The 20,842-nt window shown below is 41.7% G+C and overlaps 1 protein-coding gene across 1 annotated transcript in view; it reads left to right on the top strand.

Moving 5' to 3' along the window:
• Positions 1 to 3,106: 3,106 nt before the first annotated feature.
• The window catches only part of LOC147333890 (nuclear factor 7, brain-like), a 42,343-nt gene continuing 24,607 nt past the window's right edge, over positions 3,107 to 20,842 (top strand). The window contains exons 1-3 of the mRNA XM_086271170.1: positions 3,107 to 3,142; positions 3,326 to 4,259; positions 13,811 to 13,825. Coding sequence (XP_086127296.1) covers positions 3,107 to 3,142; positions 3,326 to 4,259; positions 13,811 to 13,825 — 985 coding nt within the window. The remainder of the gene's footprint in view (positions 3,143 to 3,325; positions 4,260 to 13,810; positions 13,826 to 20,842) is intronic.

Raw genomic sequence — 20,842 nt, 5'->3', positions numbered from 1 at the left:
TTGTGTTTGGATTATTGTAATGTCCTGTTTACCAGCCTGGACAAATCACGTCGTTCTCGCCTCCAAGCTGCCAGACTACTAACATGTTCTAGCAATCTCATTCTGGACCCAAACAATGCTGATCCAGAACTCATCCTGTCTGAAGATTTGACGAGTGTGAGATATGGAGGAAAGAGGCAGCAGCTTCCTGATAATCCAGAGAGGTTTGATTATTACGGCTCAGTCCTGGGCTCTGAGGGCTTTAACTCAGGGACTCACAGCTGGGATGTTGAAGTTGGAGACTGGGTGTGTTGGCAGAGTCTGTGCAGAGGAAGAGAAGCATACTGTCTGGATTATGGACAATAGGGTTCTTCGAAGATAAAAAAAATTCTACCCAGCAGCAGAAATTTCTTTTTCAGTAGAGAAGAAGCTCCAGAGGATCAGAGTGAATCTGGACTGGAACAGAGGAAAGCTGTCGTTCTCTGATCCTGATACTAACACACACATACACACCTTCACACACACTTTCACTCACAGGATGTTTCCATACATTGAAACAGTTGATGAAGTGAAGGTGTTGCCGTTGAAGGTGTCAGTGTCAGTGCAGCAGATGAGTTGAGGATGATGATGTTTCTAATGTTGTTTCCTGTCAGTGAGTTGAAGCTGTTAATCTGCAGCTGTCCTCCTGCTGCCTCGTTGTTCCAAAGCTCTTTGTTTCTCTTTTAGTTTCACTGTTTCTTTCTTTCTGATTTAGTTTGCTGGGATATGGACTGACATGTGTTGAATGGGAGGAGCAGTTTGTTGTTGTCTTCTTGTCTGTTTATGACAACAATAAATATGTTGTTGAAACAATGATTCATGTTTAACTCCATATATGAAATGTTTCTGATCTTTGAATTCTGTTCTTTTGTCTGTTTCATTTACTTTATTTAATTCCAATAAAAAATGATCATTCCAGTGTGGAAGTAAAGAGTCAGGTACTTGTGAAAGAAAAATGTAATCAAATTCAGGTATAATAAATATTTAATAAACCCATTGTGTAACAAGAAAACAGCTTTCTTTTAATGTTCATGTCTCTGCTAAGAATGAAGTGAACAAGAGTGTTATTTACAGTCATGTTGTGATAGTAATATTTACAGGTGCAAAAGCTAAGAATGAGCCTAGGATGAATGAACATGAACTATGAAGTCTTAGACAGAGTTAATTGAGAACCAGTAGGTTAGCAGACATTCTGGCGAAGGCTGGTCTTAAATACAACCGGCTTCATTAGTCTTAGGAGTGATGAAGACTCTGCCTAGATGAGAAGAGCAGGGACTGTAGAAAATTACTGTGACTCACCCAGACCATGACACTATTTTTATCTGCTGGATAAACCGGTTTAAGATCAGAACACGGTGAACAAAAACAGCATAAATGAAGATGTACAAAAAGTCTCCATAAAAGGTTGATGATGATTAAGAAAGCCTTCATACACTTGATGATTTGACAGTAGGACTGCTCTTATGAAGTTATCATGAATGCTTTAAAACATGTTTGAATCAGTGAGCTCAAATGACTAAGCTTTACACACTTATCTGTAGATTACCATCATTTCATGAACACATACAAAGATTAAAAAAAAAAAAAAAACAAGAACAAAAAAACAACTTTACTGCATTTTGTTGTGAATGGAAATTCCTCAGTGCCCAGGAGATTTAGCAGTACTGAGAACATTGGGGGCCCTGGTGGGAAGTGCTTAGGTAACAGAGGTCATGCATAGGCTGATTCAACACAGTCTTCCAAGATGTACAAGTGCAGTAAAATGTACCATCAATACATTTACTGCTGCACTTGCTGTAAAATGTGCTCGTGTGTTAGAGGAAAACAAAATAAAATATAAGAGATGTAGACTGAGTAGTGAAAATATTGTGATGCTTAGATTTTGTATCTGGCTCACCTGAGACAAAGTCTTTTGTACATGATCCATCATCTGTCACAGACTAGAGGCTCCACATAAGTTTGGACCCAAAGCAAACTCAAAAAAAAAAAAATGCATGAACTACTTACAAGGTTTATTTACAGGAAAAAAGCAAGACTGGACTGGAACACCAAGAGAAAAGAAATAAATCTTGAAATCATGAAGCGTACCTTAACACAAGCAGATGTTTAGTCAAAGAGTTCATTGTATTTACCAGTTTCCAAAGGACATTCGTGGTCCTCATTTAAGTTAAAGCAGATATTTGTGTTAGAAAAGTCCCTAAAAGACACAAGTCTCAAGCATAGTTTTTTGGCAGTTTTTACTGGTGTCACATCTTTTTTTAGGTTAAATTTAGCTATGACATCAGCAACCAAACTGTTGATGATAATCACTTTCTGGTAAGTTTTATGTTCCGAAATCCTCCATTATGTCTAAGATTTGGAAATACAGCAAAATCAAAATCAGGGCTAAAATGAAGAAATCCATCCTAAAATCATACAGAATGTCTCATCACTCACAGAACTTTAATACTGTACTTATTTGTGACCTGAGGTAAAGGGTGTTTTGACTGGCCCTTACTGAGGTTAGCAGTGTGTTTTACCCAGAATTGGTGAGTCAGGTGCACTGATGATTACTGATAAATGAATTAAATCTTTTAGTTATGTGAGAAATCTGATAGTTTTGCTTCAAAGTCTAAATAGATTCTACAAAAGTAATTAAAATTAAGAGTAATGTTGTGACATGTGCAGCTGGAATGGAGGAAAACCTGTTTTATAGCTTTTGAGCTGCTGGCAGGATGAAAGTCTAACTCTGGAATGAAGCACACCTAGGCTACAGGTAAAACAACATTTTTCTCCTCCCCTCACATCACTTACATGCAACAAAACCAGGAAACAAGATGTTTTTCTTCTTCAGTAAAGAGAGACGCACAGACGATCAGACTGAGCTCAGACCAAACTAGCAGCTTCCTCTGAGTGAGTCCAGCTACAGGAGAGAAAAGTGGAAAACTCCAACACTGCTGCTTCAAGCTGCTGACGCTCCACACACTGAATGTGAGTTTGAGCAAAAACACGACTCAAAGGAAGTTTCAGTGAAGGTGGTAGAGGAGGGAGGGGAGCCAGGACTGACTGTATTTCCTGTCTGCTGTTTTCAGCTTCACTCACAGACTCAATGGCTTCCAGATCAGAGGAGGATCTCTGCTGTCCGGTCTGTCAGGAGGTCTTCAGAGATCCTGTTCTTCTGTCATGTAGCCACAGCTTCTGTAAAGACTGTCTGAAGAGATGGTGGAGAGAGAGACCAACACACGAGTGTCCAGTTTGTAAGAAAAGATCAGTTTATGATCCACCTTTAAACCGAGCTTTAAAGAACCTGTGTGAGTCGTTCTTACAGGAGAGAGATCAGAGAGCTTCAGAGGCTCTCTGCAGTCTGCACTCTGAGAAACTCAAACTCTTCTGTCTGGACCATCAGCAGCCAGTGTGTCTCATCTGCTGTGCCTCAGAAAAACACACCAATCACAGATTCAGACCCATCGATGAAGCTGCACAACAACACAAGAAGGAACTTCAGGAAACTCTGGAGCCCTTAAAGAAGAAGTTAAAGGTTTGTGAAGAAGTTCAAGTGAAGTTTGATCAAACAGCAGAACACATTAAGGTCCAGGCCCGACACACAGAGAGGCAGATTAAGGAGCAGTTTAAGAAGCTTCATCAGTTTCTAGCAGAGGAAGAGGAGGCCAGGCTGGCTGCACTGAGGGAGGAAGAGGAGCAGAAGAGTGGAATGATGAAGGAGAAGATGGAGGCTCTGAGCAGAGAGATAGCAGCTCTTTCAGACACAGTCAGAGCCACAGAGGAGGAGCTGAGAGCTGAAGACGTCTCATTCCTGCACAACTACAAGGCTGCAGTGGAAAGAGTCCAGCGCTGCCCCCTGCTGGATGATCCACAGCTGCCCTCAGGAGCTCTGATAGACCAGGCCAAACACCTGGGCAACCTGACCTTCAACATCTGGAACAACATGAAGTACATGGTCTCCTACACTCCTGTCATTCTGGACCCAAACACTGCTTATCCAGAACTCATCCTGTCTGAAGATCTGACCAGTGTGAGACGAGGAGAGAGGCAGCAGCTTCCTGATAATCCAGAGAGGATTGATCCCGACTACTCTGTCCTGGGCTCTGAGGGCTTTAACTCAGGGACTCACAGCTGGGATGTTGATGTAGGAGACAGTACAGGGTGGGAACTGGGTGTGTTAGCAGAGTCTATGGAGAGAAAGAGAAGCATACTGTCTGGATTATGGACAATAGGCTTCTTCGAAGATAAAAAATTCTACCCAGCAGCTGAAAATTCTTTTTCAGTAGAGAAGAAGCTCCAGAGGGTCAGAGTGAATCTGGACTGGAACAGAGGAAAGCTGTCGTTCTCTGATCCTGATACTAACACACACATACACACCTTCACACACACTTTCACTCACAGGATGTTTCCATACATTAGCACTGATGATCAACTGAAGGTGTGTCCGTTGAAGGAAGAGCCCAGGCTCTTCCAGCAGTCACTAGGCCCAGGATCCTCCTGCTCCACCAGGCCCAGGCTCTTCCAGCAGCCAGCCAGGCCCAGGATCCTGCAGCAGCCACCAGGCCCAGGCTCTTCCAGCAGCCACCAGGCCCAGGATCCTGCAGCAGCCACCAGGCCCAGGCTCTTCCAGCAGCCACCAGGCCCAGGATCCTCCAGCAGCCACAGGCCCAGGCTCTTCCAGCAGCCACCAGGCCCAGGATCCTCCAGCAGCCACCAGGCCCAGGCTCTTCCAGCAGCCACCAGGCCCAGGCTCTTCCAGCAGCCACCAGGCCCAGGATCCTGCAGCAGCCACCAGGCCCAGGATCCTGCAGCAGCCACCAGGCCCAGGCTCTTCCAGCAGCCACCAGGCCCAGGATCCTCCAGCAGCCACCAGGCCCAGGCTCTTCCAGCAGCCACCAGGCCCAGGATCCTCCAGCAGCCACCAGGCCCAGGATCCTCCAGCAGCCACTGGGCCCAGGCTCCTCTAGCAAGGCACCAACAAGTAAATCAACAGTGACTTCAACGGGCCATCACAAGGAAATACTAATCTCACCATTTTCAAAATGCCACCTAAAAAAGCTAACCCAGGAGTTGAAGAGGAGTTGGAGGAGATTAGGAAATCGCTTAATTTCATGTCTGATGAACTGAGCAAAGTGGCTAAACAACAAGGTATGCTACATGACCTAATGGATGAAATAAAACAACTAAAAAACCTCATAAAGGACAAGGACAAGAAAATAGACGACTTGGAACGGCGAATCGAGGACCTTGAACAATACACAAGAATGGATGATTTAGTCATAAGTGGTCTGGAGACGCAACACCGAACCTACGCCAGAGTAACAGCTGGCGGAGGTAAAGACGGTGAAGATGCCCCGGTAGAGGAGCTGCAAACGCTTGAACAGCAAGTGATAAAATTCCTTCAAACGAAGAATGTAAGTATTCAGAGCCATCATATTGCAGCATGCCACACGCTCCCCAGAAAAGACAGTAAAACAAAGCCAGCAATCATTCTTCGGTTTGTGAGTCGCAAAACAAAGATTGAGTTACTGAAACAGGGTAAGAAGCTAAAAGGGACTGGTGTGTATTGAAATGAACATTTAACGAAAAAGACTGCTGAAATTGCAAGACAGGCACGCAGCCTGAGAAAACAAAATAAGATACAAGCGACATGGACGAGGAACTGCAAAGTAATGATAAGACTAAATGGCAATCCCGAAGAAGCGAAAGTTGTGATGATAAGAGAACTCAAAGACTTAGAGCAATATAAATAATCAGGAATCTGCTATGGAATCTATTGGAAAAGTGACGATTGGATAATGAACAATGGGTATGGAAAGTGTTTCTGGCCTTATGGCTCAAAAACAATGGAAACAACAACAACAAAAACACATAAATGACAAGTTTGGACACAGATTATAGGTTTCCATTCGGAGATATTGAAGAGGAAGACTTTGATTATGAAAAGGACTGTCAAGGTGGTTATTTTGCCACACACGCTGAGAAAACGAACTTCAAAACGTTTAACTATGCAGAGCACAACATGCATGACCCTGAAAGTAACATTGACCCAGATACCCACTTCTACAATAACACCAATAATACTTGTGAGTACTATACAGATGACCAATTCAATGTGAATATTAAAATGGCAAATGCATTGTCGGTCATACATTTCAATAGTAGAAGCCTGTATAAAAAATTTTCTAAAATTACAGAATGTTTAAGTAAGTTAAAAAAGTTTAACATAATTGCAATATCAGAAACATGGCTCGATAATGAGAAAGTTAGTGAAATGGGACTGGAAGGATACGAATTATTTACAATGAACAGGGTGAATAAAAAAGGAGGCGGTGTTGCTTTATATGTAGATAAAGTTTTGAAATGTAGTCTGATTGAATGCATGTCAAGCACCATAGATAACATATTGGAATGTGTCACTATTGAAATTCATGTTGAAAAAGCTAACAATATAATTATAAGTTGCATCTATAGGACACCAGGTTCATGCCTTGAGATATTCAATGAAAAACTTGCTGCTATGTTTAGCAACCTAAATGATAAAAAAGTGCAAATAATTTGTGGTGATTTTAATATAGATTTGCTAAACCCAAATGGACATCAGAAAACAACAGATTTCATAAATACAATGTATAGTAACTCCCTTTTCCCTGTAATTATAAAACCAAGTAGAATAACAATTGATACAGCTACATTGATAGATAATATTTTCACAAATAAAATTGACCATGAAATAGTAGGTGGACTTCTTATAACTGATATAAGCGATCATCTTCCTGTTTTTGCAATTTTTCAAAATTATTTTGGGATTAAAACTAAACAAAAGAATCAAATATTTGATATGACACGACATAGAACAACAAGAGCCATTGCTGCTCTCCAGGTGGACTTAAAGGAACACAGTTGGAATGAGGTTTTTGCAAATGAAGATTCAAATAGTGCATATGATGCATTCTTATCAACTGTAATTTCACTATATGAAAAACATTGTCCTTTAATGAAGATCACTAGAAAGCATCACAGATCAAATAAGCCATGGATCACAAAGGGGATAGAAGATGCATGTAAAAAGAAAAATAATCTATATAAGAGATTCATAAAACCGAGGACAAAAGATGCTGAAATAAAGTACAAGTTATATAAAAATAGATTAGTAAATATTATAAGAACAAGTAAGAAAGAATATTACCACAAATTATTGGAGCAAAGTAGAAGTAACACACAAGAAACATGGAGGATATTAAACAGTATAATCAAAAAGGGCTCAAAAAATAAGAATTATCCAGATTATTTTAAAAAAGATAAAGATATTGTGCTTGATAAAACTAAAGACATTGCAAATGAATTTAATGATTTCTTTGTAAATGTTGGCTTTAATTTAGCAAAAGAAATTCCAGAGTCAAGAAATAATAACGACCTAAATAAACATATTACTCAGAATGTGTCCTCCATGTTTATTGGTGCTGTAACTCATAGAGAAATAATTAACATTGTGAAGACATTTAAAAATAAAAAGTCCACTGACTGTTTTGGTATTGACATGATATTAGTTAAAAGTATTATAGAATATATAGTGCAACCTTTCGCATACATTTGTAATCTGTCCTTTCAAACTGGTGTGTTTCCCTCACAAATGAAAATAGCAAAAGTTATTCCAATCCATAAAAACGGAGAGAGATGTCAGTTTACCAATTATAGGCCAATATCACTACTCCCACAGTTCTCAAAAATTTTAGAAAAGTTATTTGTTAATAGACTTGATAAATATATTGAGAAGCATAATCTCCTAAGTGATAACCAATATGGCTTTAGAGTGAAAAGGTCCACTTCGATGGCAGTGATGGAACTTGTTGAAGGGATATCTAATGCAATAGATAATAAGGAATATACTGTTGGTGTTTTTATAGACTTAAAAAAGGCGTTTGATACAATTGATCATTCTATATTAATGAATAAACTAGAGAGATATGGCATAAGAGGGATAGCATACAAGTGGATGAAAAGTTACCTGGATGAAAGATATCAATATGTCGAATTCAATAATGTAAAATCTAAGCAGTTGAAGGTAACTTGTGGTGTTCCTCAGGGCTCTGTGCTGGGCCCTAAATTATTTATATTATATATAAATGACATATGTAGTGTTTCCAAACTGTTAAAATGTGTATTGTTTGCTGATGATACCACTCTGTACTGCTCAGGTAAAAACTTAGAACAGCTTCTGACTACAGCGGAAAAGGAGTTAAATATATTAAAAAACTGGTTTGATGTAAATAAGTTATCATTAAATATAAAGAAAACAAAATTGATTATTTTTGGCACTAGACAAATGAAAAATGTATCTAAAATCAGGGTTAATGGAATTGAAATTGAAAGAGTGTACGAAAATAAATTTCTTGGAGTGATAATTGATGATAAGCTGAGTTGGAAGTCTCATATAAACCACGTGAAAACAAAAATGTCAAAAACCATTGCTATTCTCTATAAAACAAAGCATGTCCTGAACAAAAAATCATTATACACACTTTATTGTACTCTGTTGCTTCCATATATGACTTACTGTCTGGAGATATGGGGTAATGCATATAAAACGAACACTCTTCATATTTTCAAGTTACAAAAAAAAGCTATAAGAATTATAAACCAATCAAACTATATAGAACCAACTAACATTTTGTTTATTAATCTGAATACCCTGAAATTTTATGATTTAGTTGAATATAAAATGGCACAGATAATGTATAAAGCACAAAATAACTTGCTTTGCCGCAGTACTCAGAAGCTGTTCAAAGTCAGAGAGAGTCAATATGACTTAACGGGAACAGATTTCTTTAAAAAAAAACAAGATAAAGACAAATATAAAGCAGAGATGTGTTTCTGTTAGAGGAGTTAACCTGTGGAATAGTTATGACAGTGATTTAAAAAGGTGTAGTTCATTTTCCTTGTTTAAAAACATGTTTAAAAATAGAGTAATAGAAAAATATATAAATCAAGAATGAAAAGAGCAAAAAGGAGAAAAAAAACAACCTCTTGATTCTTTTGCTTTGATGTAGTTACTTATCTAAGGTGGAAAGTTTTTTTTTTTTATTTGTTTTTTTTTTTTTTTTGTTTGTTTGTTTGTTTGGTTTTTGCTTTGTTTTATTATTTTCTTCAAGCCCTGTGTACAGGAGCTGCATACAAAAAGATATTTTGTGAAAAGGGTTGGCGTAATAAGCAAATGCTTCAGCCAATACCTTTTGATTAGACTTGTCTCATGCTTTCTTGCTTTGTGGTAGATTTTTGTTCTGTTTTCACTGTTTGTTTGTTTTTTTTTCACTGTTTTCACTGAGATTTGAATTTGAATGCTAATCAATAAAATCAAAATCAAAAAGGTGTCAGTGTCAGTGCAGCAGATGAGTTGAGGATGATGATGTTTCTAATGTTGTTTCCTGTCAGTGAGTTGAAGCTGTTAAACTGCAGCTGTCCTCCTGCTGCCTCGTTGTTCCAAAGCTCTTTGTTTCTCTTTTAGTTTCACTGTTTCTTTCTGTTTCTGCTGTCCACCTTTTCACATGGAAAATCATTTCACTGTTTCTCACTGAATGACTCCCCAAACTAGATTTGAAATTCTATCAAGTTTCTAATCATTACAAGTGATTCATGTTTCTATTTGATGTGTAAATGGAGATGATTTAGTTTGCTGGGATATGGACTGACATGTGTTGAATGGGAGGAGCAGTTTGTTGTTGTCTTCTTGTCTGTTTATGACAACAATAAATATGTTGTTGAAACAATGATTCATGTTTAACTCCATATATGAAATGTTTCTGCTCTTTGAATTCTGTTTGATTAAAGACTTTCTTCATGACACAAATGAGATTTCAGTGTATTAATAGAACTAAATAAGCTCAGAGTTGAAAGGCTGGAGTATTATGTACGTGCTTCACTGTCAGGATCTTCAGGGGGATTCAAAGGGAAACATCAAACTGCTGTAATGAGATAAACTAGTTGGGCTGAACACACTTATCTGTAGTTTGTCTCCATCCAGGATCATCAGAATATAATGAACATGTGTGAAGAGCCACAAAATGCTCCCGCCCTCTCAGCATGATGAGCTCCAGCCTTTGTTAGCAGGACAACAGGAAACCTGAGACAACTTTCAGAGACAGTAACCAACTGTGGCCACAAGATGGCAGCAGCTGATCTGAGATCCTTTATTGGACAGAAGGACTCTGCTCTGTGACATCATCAGAGAGACGGCCTTCACTCTGATAGATCTGACGTCATGTCTGCACTGCGATGATGAAAGCTGATAAACACATTGTTATTGATCCATGAAATCACCTCTGTCCTCTCAAGTGTAGCTGTTTACAGGTAAGTGACGGAAGTGATGTTGTAGGTGACGTCAGACGCCGGAGATTTTGGCGGAGAAAAAGCAAATGGTAGCATAGAGTTTAACAAAGGTTTTCCAAGCTTCAGTATTACCAAATATACTAATCAATTGTCATATAACTAACAACATCTGTTTTATCATCTCTAACACCCTGGAGGACAACGGGGAGAGTTTAGACGCTCTCCAAGATTACATCGACCGCTGTTTTCAAGATTTAGTAATGCATAAGGCCCAGAGTGCATCTTCCCCGGCCAAAATCGAGACGCCGTCATCGAAGAGAAGTCGCCAGGCAGACTCCCCCGGTACAACATCGCCTGCCGGCAAAGACATCGCAGAAATCCTGGAGTCAATCGACAAGCGATTGTCCAGTTTCGATGCGAGGCTGTCCCTGGTGGAGATTTTACACCGGGAATTTAAATCTCTGAGAGAATCCCTGGAATTCAGCCAGCGGCAGGTGGAAACGCTTGCCGCTGAAAATGCCACGCTACGGGAGTCGGTTAAATCTCTCACCGATAACGTGACCCAGCTAAACATTGAAAATAAAAAAATAAAAGAGTCCGTTATCGATCTACAAGCCCGTAGCATGAGAGATAATCTTGTGTTTTCTGGTATTCCAGAAACTGCCGGAGAGGACGCAGAGGCAACGGTGAAAAGCTTCATTAAAATCCACCTGAAGCTGCCGGAGGACACCGTAAAGAACATCGACTTCGATAGAGTACATCGCTTGGGGGGCGCGCGGTCGCGGACCGGGAGACCACGGCCTATTGTGGCCAAATTCAGTCAATTCAAACAGAAGGAACAGGTGAAGAGTCGCGGCAGAGAGCTGAAAGGAACGGACTTCAGCGTGAACGACCAGTTCCCCAAAGAGATCCTGGAACGACGCAAGGTCCTGTTCCCAGTTCGACGTAGCTTTATCCAGAAAGGCTCCCGTGCTGTCATCGCTGTGGACCGGCTCTACGTGGACGGACAGCTGTACCGCGACCCCGGCACCACACCGTGGTTATACTGACTGCACTCCAGATAAGAACCCGCTACACTCTTTTCTTATTCATTCACACTTTCTCCTTTAAAATGTGTTTAACCTAGTAATATCAATATGATGTCATAGCAGATATAACACCGTCACCCTCCGTCATTGCTTTAATTGGAATGTTTCCGTTTCGTTTCCTTTTTTTTGTTGTCGCTCACAGTTCATGTGGTTTCTTTCTTTCTCTTGTCTTTCACTGCTGTGGTCACCTACTCCCCCACTCACCTACAAACAACACCCTCTATTTCTCCATATTTTCACAACACGATCACGCAAACACATCCGCTCAACGGCAGCACATTCACAACAGCCTCACAGCACGCACAGACTTGCAGGACACATAACACAAGCCACGCTTGTTCATATTAGTGAATATTCACACACATAGTCAGACTTATGGAGTCTCTCACCACACTTCTTTTTCTCTTTCTATTTATAAACAAGGGATGTTTCCATATTCTCTCCACCTGTCTAAACGAAACACCCAGCATACATCATTAAACATACACGCACAATTAAGGGCATGCTGAGGTTTGTCACATGGAATGTAAATGGAGCTGGCACCAGAGGAAAGAGGTTAAAAATATTTAACCAGCTTAAAAAACTACAGGCAGATGTTGTTTTATTACAAGAAACTCACAAACCTGTCACAGGTTTAAATGAACTTAAAACACCTGAGTTTCCTAACGTGTTTGCAGCCGGTTATAATTCTAGACAACGGGGAGTAGCAATTTTAATACATAAAAATGTTAATTTTACAGTACTCGATACAGTTATAGATCCAGAGGGTAGATTTCTAATTATTAAACTATCAATATTGAACAAAAAACTATGTATTGTTAGTATATATGGTCCAAATGTTGATGAACCCTCATTCTTCCACGGTTTTTTTAGTGCACTCTCTGAACACCTTGATTGCACACTCATTCTTGGCGGTGACCTCAACCTTGGACTAAATGAAGAAATGGATAGGCTCAACACAACAGGAACTCAGCGTAATTGGCAGTCCACAAATATAATCAAACAGTATATGAACGACTTTGGTCTTTGCGATGCATGGCGCTCTCTTCACCCCACCAGTAAGGAATATACTTTTTTCTCGCATGTTCATCACTCTTACTCTCGTCTGGATTATTTTTTGGTCAGCAGCTCACTGCTGTGTGACATTTCAGACACTGAGATTCATCCTATAGCTGTCAGCGATCATGCTCCTGTATCTTTAACACTAATGCACAAGAATAATACTACGCCAAGTAAAAACTGGAGATTTAATATATCACTACTTAAAGACGAAGACTTTATTAAATACTTTAAAAAGGAATGGACTTCATATTTAGACTTTAATGACACTCCCGGAATATCTGCTTCTGTTCTATGGGAAGCAGGGAAAGCTGTGATGAGAGGTAAAATAATTTCTTTCTCATCACACAAAAAGAAAGAAGAAAACAAAAATATTCAGGAATTAGAAAAGAACATCAAATCACTAGAAGAAGCCTACGCGTGCAACCAAGATCAGGAAACATTGAACAAAATATGCAAAACAAAACTAGAATTAAATGAAACTATTAATAAAAAAACACAATTCCTTATACAAAGACTTCGCTTGCAGAATTTTGAACACAGTAACAAATCAGGTCGATTTCTAGCTAACCAGCTAAAAATAAATAAAGAAAAAACAACTATATGTGCTGCTAAAGATTTATCGGGGAACACAATATATGATCCTGGAAGAATAAACAACATTTTTAGGGATTTCTATGAAACTTTATACTCACCACAAATAAACCCATCTAAAAATGAAATTGATCTGTTTCTTGACAACGTAACTCTTCCAAAATTACTAGACAATCAAGCAATGGAACTGGATTCGCCACTGACGCCAAGTGAACTCCAGGAAGCCCTGATAAGTATGCCCAATAATAAGGCTCCAGGTCCAGACGGCTTCCCTGCAGAATTCTACAAAGAATTCTGGACAATTCTGGCACCAGTATTCCACGGCATGTTGCAGGAAATCGAGGAAAATGGCAGACTACCACCAAATATGAATTCTGCCAACATTAGTCTCCTGCTAAAACCAGGCAAAGACCCTTTATTTCCCTCAAGCTATCGTCCAATTTCTCTTTTAAATGTAGACCTTAAAATAATCTGCAAAGCTCTCTCAAAGAGATTAGAGAAAATGACCCCCCTCTTAATTCATCCTGACCAAACTGGTTTCATAAAAGGTCGGCACTCCTCAACAAACACTCGTAGATTACTTAATTTAATAGACTACTCATACGATAAAAACATCGAAGCCATAATATTATCTCTAGATGCAGAAAAAGCATTTGACAGAGTTAATTGGAAATTTTTATTCGCAACTTTACACAAATTTGGTTTTGGAAACTCTTTCATAAACTGGATAAGAATATTATACAATTCCCCAACAGCTCGTATCAGAACAAATGACCAGACATCCTCCAGCTTCTGTCTCCTGAGGGGCACCAGACAGGGATGCCCACTCTCCCCCTCACTTTTTGCAATTTTTATCGAACCTCTAGCAGCAGCATTTAGACAGGCTACAACAATTAAGGGCATAAAATGTAAGAACATAGAACATAAAATCAGTCTCTATGAGGATGATGTGTTGCTTTTTCTGCAAAACACACAAACCAACCTCTCTGAGGTAATTACTTTAATAAACTGGTTTTCAAGAGTTTCAGATTATTCAATTAACTGGCCAAAATCTACAGTTCTCCCCATTAACTGCTCCTTCCATAATTCTTCCTCTGCCCCACTGCAATGCGGAAATATTAAATATTTAGGTATTAATATCTCTCCTAAGCTTTCAGACTTAACTAAACTAAACCACATCCCACTTCTAAAGAAAGTAGAAGGCGATCTGACTAGATGGAAATCTTTACCCATATCACTCATGGGAAGGGTCGCCACTATAAAAATGATGATCTTGCCAAAAATAAATTACTTATTTTTGATGATCCCTAACAAACCATCACAAGATTGGTTCAGATCTCTGGATTCATATATTTCCAAATTCCTTTGGAAAGATAAACCCCCGCGTATTAGCTTTAAAACGCTACAAAGAACCAAGGATAGAGGAGGATTAGATCTGCCTAATTTTCACCAATACTTCTTAGCCAACAGGCTTCAGTTCATCTCAGAATGGTTAAAACATACCTTCTTAGTTGAGCCCTGGCTAGATGTTGAACAGGCACTATGCAAGGATCTAGAGATTTCAGACCTACCATTTATTAGCTCAAACATCAAAAGACATGAATGCTTTAAAAGTATCAACATCAGCTTTTCTCTGACAGCATGGTGGGAGTTTCTAAAAATAACGGAGTCTTCATTAATCCCATGCAAACGTACACCTATCTGGAATAACCCTGACATATTACAAAACAATAATATGATTAATTTCCCAGAATGGAGTTGTAAAGGAATTAAATACTTAGAACATATATTAGAGGGAACAGAATTTATTCCATTTGACAGACTAGTTGAACAATATGGGATCAACAAGACAAGGTTTTTAGAATATCAACAAATTAAATCCATAGTAAAAAAGAAATTTAACCTCAGTCAAGTTGAATTACAAACACCACTAAGTGCGGCACATTTTCTTACTCTTAAATCCCCCAAATTATTATCTTAAATATACAGAACACTTTCTAAATTAGATGAATCAATATCCCTTCCTACTGCAAAGTGGGAAGCAGATTTATCAGTCAACCTAGACCAAAACTTCTGGTCTCAGATTTGCTTAAAAACTTTTAAATTAATTAAAAATCCCAGTCTGCAATTAATACAATACAAAATACTTCATAGAGTGCACTATACAGGTCATCGGATGTTCAAGATGGGCTTTACATCTTCCAACAACTGCTCACACTGTCAAGGCAATACACCAGACAATTACATCCACGCTCTTTGGTTCTGTCCACCAGTGCAAAAGTTTTGGCGCGAGATATGTGAAGACTTATCAAAATGTCTGAAATGTAACATTCCAACCTCCCCCTTAGTGTGTTTGTTGGGCAGCTTAGATAATGTCACTTCAGAAAAGAATATAGCCCATATGATCTTCACTGCCCTATGCATAGCCAAGAAAACAGTCCTCATGAACTGGAAAAATAAAAATAATCTTAATTCTAACCAATATAGAAATTATCTATTAGATTACATTAGTCTTGACACAGCCTCTGCCACCACATTAGATCAATTGCTCTGGGCCCCTTTTATCAGCTCCATCACCTAGTGGGGGTGGGGGGTCATAGTTTGGTCCCGCCTTCACTGTTGTGATTGGTGAGGGGGTAGGGACAGGCTTAGGGCGTCGGGGGGTTCCCCGGAGGCATCTTCCTTGGGGGGCTCAACCCGGGGTAGCGGTCACGTCCGGTTGAGGGCTCTGTTGGCTCTCAGGTGACTGTTTCCTCGCGGCTGCGTGCAGCGGGGCTAGGGGAGGGTCTGTGCTGACGGACGTGGGTTACTGACCTGGCAACCTGGCTGCCCCTGGGTGGGTCCGGGATGGGCGTGAGGTTCTGGGGGCGCTCCGTCTCTGGGCTGGGGCCCGGGCCGGGCCTCCGGGGCTCGGGTCCTGGTTGGTGTGTTGCCGGGGTTGTGGGCGGGTGGGTGCATGGGGGCCCGGCCCTGGAGCAGGGTGCCGCCGGTGCATCGAGCCGCCTGGGGGGCTCTTCAACTGGTGGGGGGGATGGTCACATCTTGCAGGAGCTTTCTTCTCTCAGGAACTCTCTGCAGGAGGGGGAGATACAGGAGAGGTGGAGGAAGATCTCAGCCTGGGCGTTTACCGTCTTATGTAGTCTGGAAGATGTGTGGTTGGTGGGGTGGGTGCAGTTTTCTCTGTGGTGGGGTTGGGTGGACTGTCCAGGGCTCTGTGGAGCCGGGGGGCGCTACTGCACTGGGCCCCGGTCTGATGGGCCTGGGCCCCCCTTCCCTGGCGGGTCACGGAGGGTGGGAGTGCCTACTGGGGTCAGCGGGGGAGCTGGCCCCAGGGAGGGGTTACCTGCCCCTCCCTTCCTTCCCTCCCCATCTCCAGCTGCCTCCCTCTTCCCGCTCCTCCACAACCACCCACACATGCAGGGCCTTGGAGTGGGGGTATGTCACCAGGGTGCAGAGGAGGCTACCCCCCCCCCGTCCCCTTCTGGCTGCCTCTGCCTCAATTTTATCCCACAACTTAGACATTCACATTATTCACACTCTCATTACACATACATATAGGATCTTGGGGGTGGGCACAATCACGGAGTCCAAATCACCATCAGGGTGTATACCTCACCCCTGACGTCGTTGCCCACCTCTCAATTTTAAATACACTTAGTCATTGAGGGCTAGCAGGAGGGACTATGCGCTTACCTGCTGCTCCTTGGCAGGTAGCTCCATGCCCTCCTGGGTTTTAATTGCACCTTAGAACACATATGCATCAACACTACAATGAGCGGGTGGAGGGAGGTTTGGAGTCTTCTCCCACCCCCATTCTCTGCGGCCTGCTGGAGCGGGAGGGCTAGTAGGAGGAGTTGGCCGTCCGACTGCGGTCTGGGATGTGGGGCCTCCCTGCTGCTGCGGAGTCGGGGTGGTCTGCCTCTCCCCACCGCAGGGAAAAGGGTAACACCACCTGGGTCTGGGTGCAATTCCCCCCTCCAGGGGCAAGGGTACCTAGACCCGGTTTGTAGAGTACGCTTGGGGAGTGTGATTGTGTGTACAGCGTCTCTTTATGTCTGTCTCCACGTTGGTTGAGTGTGGAGTGAGTGCATATGAGAGCATGAGGGTGGGAATGGATGTTTGTGTCTGTGTGTGCCTGTATGTCTGTGTCTATATGTCAGGTTGGGTATCAGACGCCACCTCTCTGGGGACGCCTCAGGCCCTCCAAGGTTTGGAGGCCTATCTCCACCCACCACCACTTCCCCTGCCGGTGGCGGACTCCCTCAGGTGTCGGTGTGTTGGTGGTTCTTTGTGTCTGGGGGTGGGCGTCCGGGTACACACCGGCTCACTCCTTGGCGGCCGCTTGTCGGGGCCTGGGGCCTGGGGCTCGCTCGGGCCCCTTTGGAGGTGGGGTGCCCCCGGCCTCTCGGCCTAGGGCTCGGTCACTCAGGCGCAGCTGGGGGCCGGCGGAGCTCACGGGCGCGTCACTGCAACTCCCCCTGACTTCTGCTCCGCGGCTGCTGGGCGAGCCCTCATCTGGGACTCTCCTCAGCTCTTACTGGGACAGTGGCGCGGCTGCCCCTCTGTTGGTCTTCCATGGTCTCTTGTGTTCTGGGGGCCTCTGGATGTCTGGAGTTTTGATCTCCTCCATACCCGCTTCACACCCTGGAGGACGGGGCTGTGGCCCCCCCACACTCCCTAGCAGATCATTACATGGAGAAACCTTTGGAATGCAAGCATGCTGATCCACACAGGTGTACACATGGGTATTCACAGACGCGGACTAAAGCTTTCTTGGCTGCTGCCTCAAAGCACACTGTGCGCTGTCTATCTTGCGTGCTGCACAATATCGTTTATTACTTAGTAAATACTGATATCTATGACTAGCTAGTTTATTGTGATGGTGCTTTGTTTTCTCTATTATTATGTTGCTCTTTGTTGTTTGCTGTCTCCTCTGTTTGTTTTTGTTTGTTTGTTTGTTTGTTTTTTCTCCATACAGGTGACCCAGGAGTTTTTTTTTTTTCTCTCTCTCTTCCCCCCCCTTCTCACCGTCTCTTCTCCCCTTTGGTTTTCTTTCTTTCTCTCCCCCTCTCTCTCTCATTCATTCCCCCTGTCCTATTTATTAAAAAAAAAAAAAAAAAGTGTAGCTGTTTACAGAGCTGAAGAAGTCCTTCATCATCAAAACAGACAAACATGTATTTCCTGTATTAAGTGACGTCATCCTCACTCTGACCTCTTACATACATTCTGTTCAGTTTTCCTGCTGTAAGAAATAAAGTGTGTGAAAATAGAAATGCAGGGAAACATCCATTAATCACAGCTGAGCCGTTTGTTTCTGACTCACATTCAATGAGGCTTCAGGTGTAAATACCTCAGAAGTGTTTGTGAGTTCAGTAGAAGCAGACCCAGTCGACCATCATGGCCTCCACAGCACTACACAATGCAACAGAAAGGCCTTCATCATCTGCTGAACCACCTCTGAACCACGACGCTCTCCCTGCATCTAAAAGCTGTTAGTCAGGATGAGATGCTGCTGTGATCGCTCACAATTTACCTGTGAGACCTTTGTAAATATTGTCTTTGTTTCTGGAGGAAACACCTTTAGTCTGTTTGTATTTGGAGTGCAGATCTGGGCGTCCATCACTTTAACCTGCACACGTTTAGTTATTGAGTGTAGTTGATGTTTGGCAGCATTTTATAAGTGACAGTTCATGAACGGTGAAGGAACAGAGGACGCCTGACCATCCTACCTGTGTCAGTAAGAAGACTTTCATCACAACTTCACAACTTAACACAACTGAAACCTGAATTCAGTGTTGCATAGTTTACTAACAGTGTGTGCTGACACTGAAGTTAGCAGTTTGTTTCCTAAGAGCTGCTGGGACAAACCACAGTGAGCGGCTACAGAGTTTAGTTAAGGTGGTTCTAACATGTGACCTGTTGAATTATTTACAGGGATTTATTTTTCATTTAAAGCATCATTTGTGAAGTTTTTATGAAGTTTACTTCTTTTATGTTCTTTGTGTAACGTTTAGATTTTCTTCTCTTGTGTTTTAACTCTTCAGGTTTCCTGTAACAGAGATGTAAACCACCGTTTTCTGATGCTGCTGCACTGGGACATAGACACTGCCACTTTATTAGGCACACCTTGCTGACTGCAGGTTATAACCCCTGCTGGAAACATCCCCACAGATTTGGATCCTTATTGCCATGACAGCACCACACAGCTGCTCCAGATGCTGCAGGATGCTGGTCAGGGCTCTAACAGTGAAACTTTACTGAAAGTAAGAGGCATTTGTTGAAAAATGTATTGAAAGTAATGTTGAATATTATTACACAGGAAAAAAACAACTAAATGTAAAATAATCACATTGTGACGCCTCTGCCTTTGTAAATGGAGGGACAGTAACTGCCTGTAAAACCTGCAGACAGTCAGATTAACAGTATTTTGTCTCTATCTGCATCATTCTGCAATTCATCTCATGTAAACAATAACGTGGCGCACAGCGTGACGTGAAAGTAGCCACATACCTTTGACGTTGTGTGACGAACTCTGTATTCCTCGTCCACACGTAAACACAAAAAAGGTTTTCTGTGATTCGAAACGCCGTTTACGTGGACGAAACAGCTGCGTTTTCAAAAATACCCGTGTAGGTGCGGACGTAGCGTAAAAGAGTTAGTAGTTTATTTTCTTACTACCTGTAATTTAGTGCAGATTACCTGTATTTGCTTAATTGTTTACTAAATGTTTGAGGTGTGAAATAAACCACAATGGAGCCAAATATGGGTGTGTGTGGTTGGAGGATGTGTTTATGCGCAAGGTGGGGGGGGGGGGATTTTTCTTGTAAAACAAAGGGGGGCCCAGCAAAAAAAAGTTTGGGAACCACTGGTTTAAACGATGTTAGGACAGAAATATTAGCTTCTGTCATGACTGATGAAGTTACTGGTTAATAAAGTAAGTCAGTTTGCAGAGATCCCTCCCACCCTGGCTTTTATGTGCTAGAGTTCTTATCTGAAACAGTAATATTCCAGTGACTGCTGCTTATACCACAGGTTTATACACGCTACTGATCCCTGATGGGAGAATCATCACCTCTGCCAACAAAGAAGCCTGGTGGATGTTTGTTTACAGTCTGATGATGGGACATCATGCTCTGCATCTTCAAAGTGTGTATCAATGAAAATTGTACTTAGTAGTCAGTATAAGCTTTTAATGATATAAGTTTACATGTGATAGAATACTGCATGATGACCTTTTCCTTGCTTAGAGCTGATTGTTCTTTATAAAACGTGTTCTGATATTTTATCTGAATCTTCCCTCAGCGATAGTAAGAAGTTGAACAAGCAGTTCTGACCTCGCGCGCACACACACACACACACACACACACACACACACACACATGCTCACGTATCAACATTCCACTGAACACATGTTTTCATATTTCTTGTGTATAAATAAGGACAAGTGCAAGAACAGAGCGCGCACTTCACAGGGCCCCACTCTGATGTGAGCTCTGTGAACGCCCTTGCAAGTAAAGTCTGCAGCGTGTGTGTCTTCACTCTCTGACTCTCAGCTGAAGAAGTGTCTTTTAGAATAAATCTCTTGACAGTTTATGATGTGAAGTTATATTTTTTCATATTGTGAATGCTCCTGCATAACAGTCAGGGTGTACTAAGTTTGTCTTATTTAAAGGTTGCATAAAAATACTGTGCAGTTCAGGGCAGAGTTAGGCTAGCTTGCCTCTCTGTGGTGAACACACAGTAAAGAACACTGTGTTGGTGCACAGCGACTGAGG

This window comes from Aulonocara sp. 'chitande type north' Nkhata Bay, linkage group LG3 (genome assembly GCF_057382095.1).
Source record: "Aulonocara sp. 'chitande type north' Nkhata Bay isolate Kocher_YH1m ecotype deep benthic linkage group LG3, A_spYH_male_GT1.1, whole genome shotgun sequence".
NCBI lineage: Eukaryota > Metazoa > Chordata > Actinopteri > Cichliformes > Cichlidae > Aulonocara > Aulonocara sp. 'chitande type north' Nkhata Bay.
Note: the sequence above shows the minus strand (reverse complement) of the source record. Positions and strands in the feature narration are given on the sequence as shown.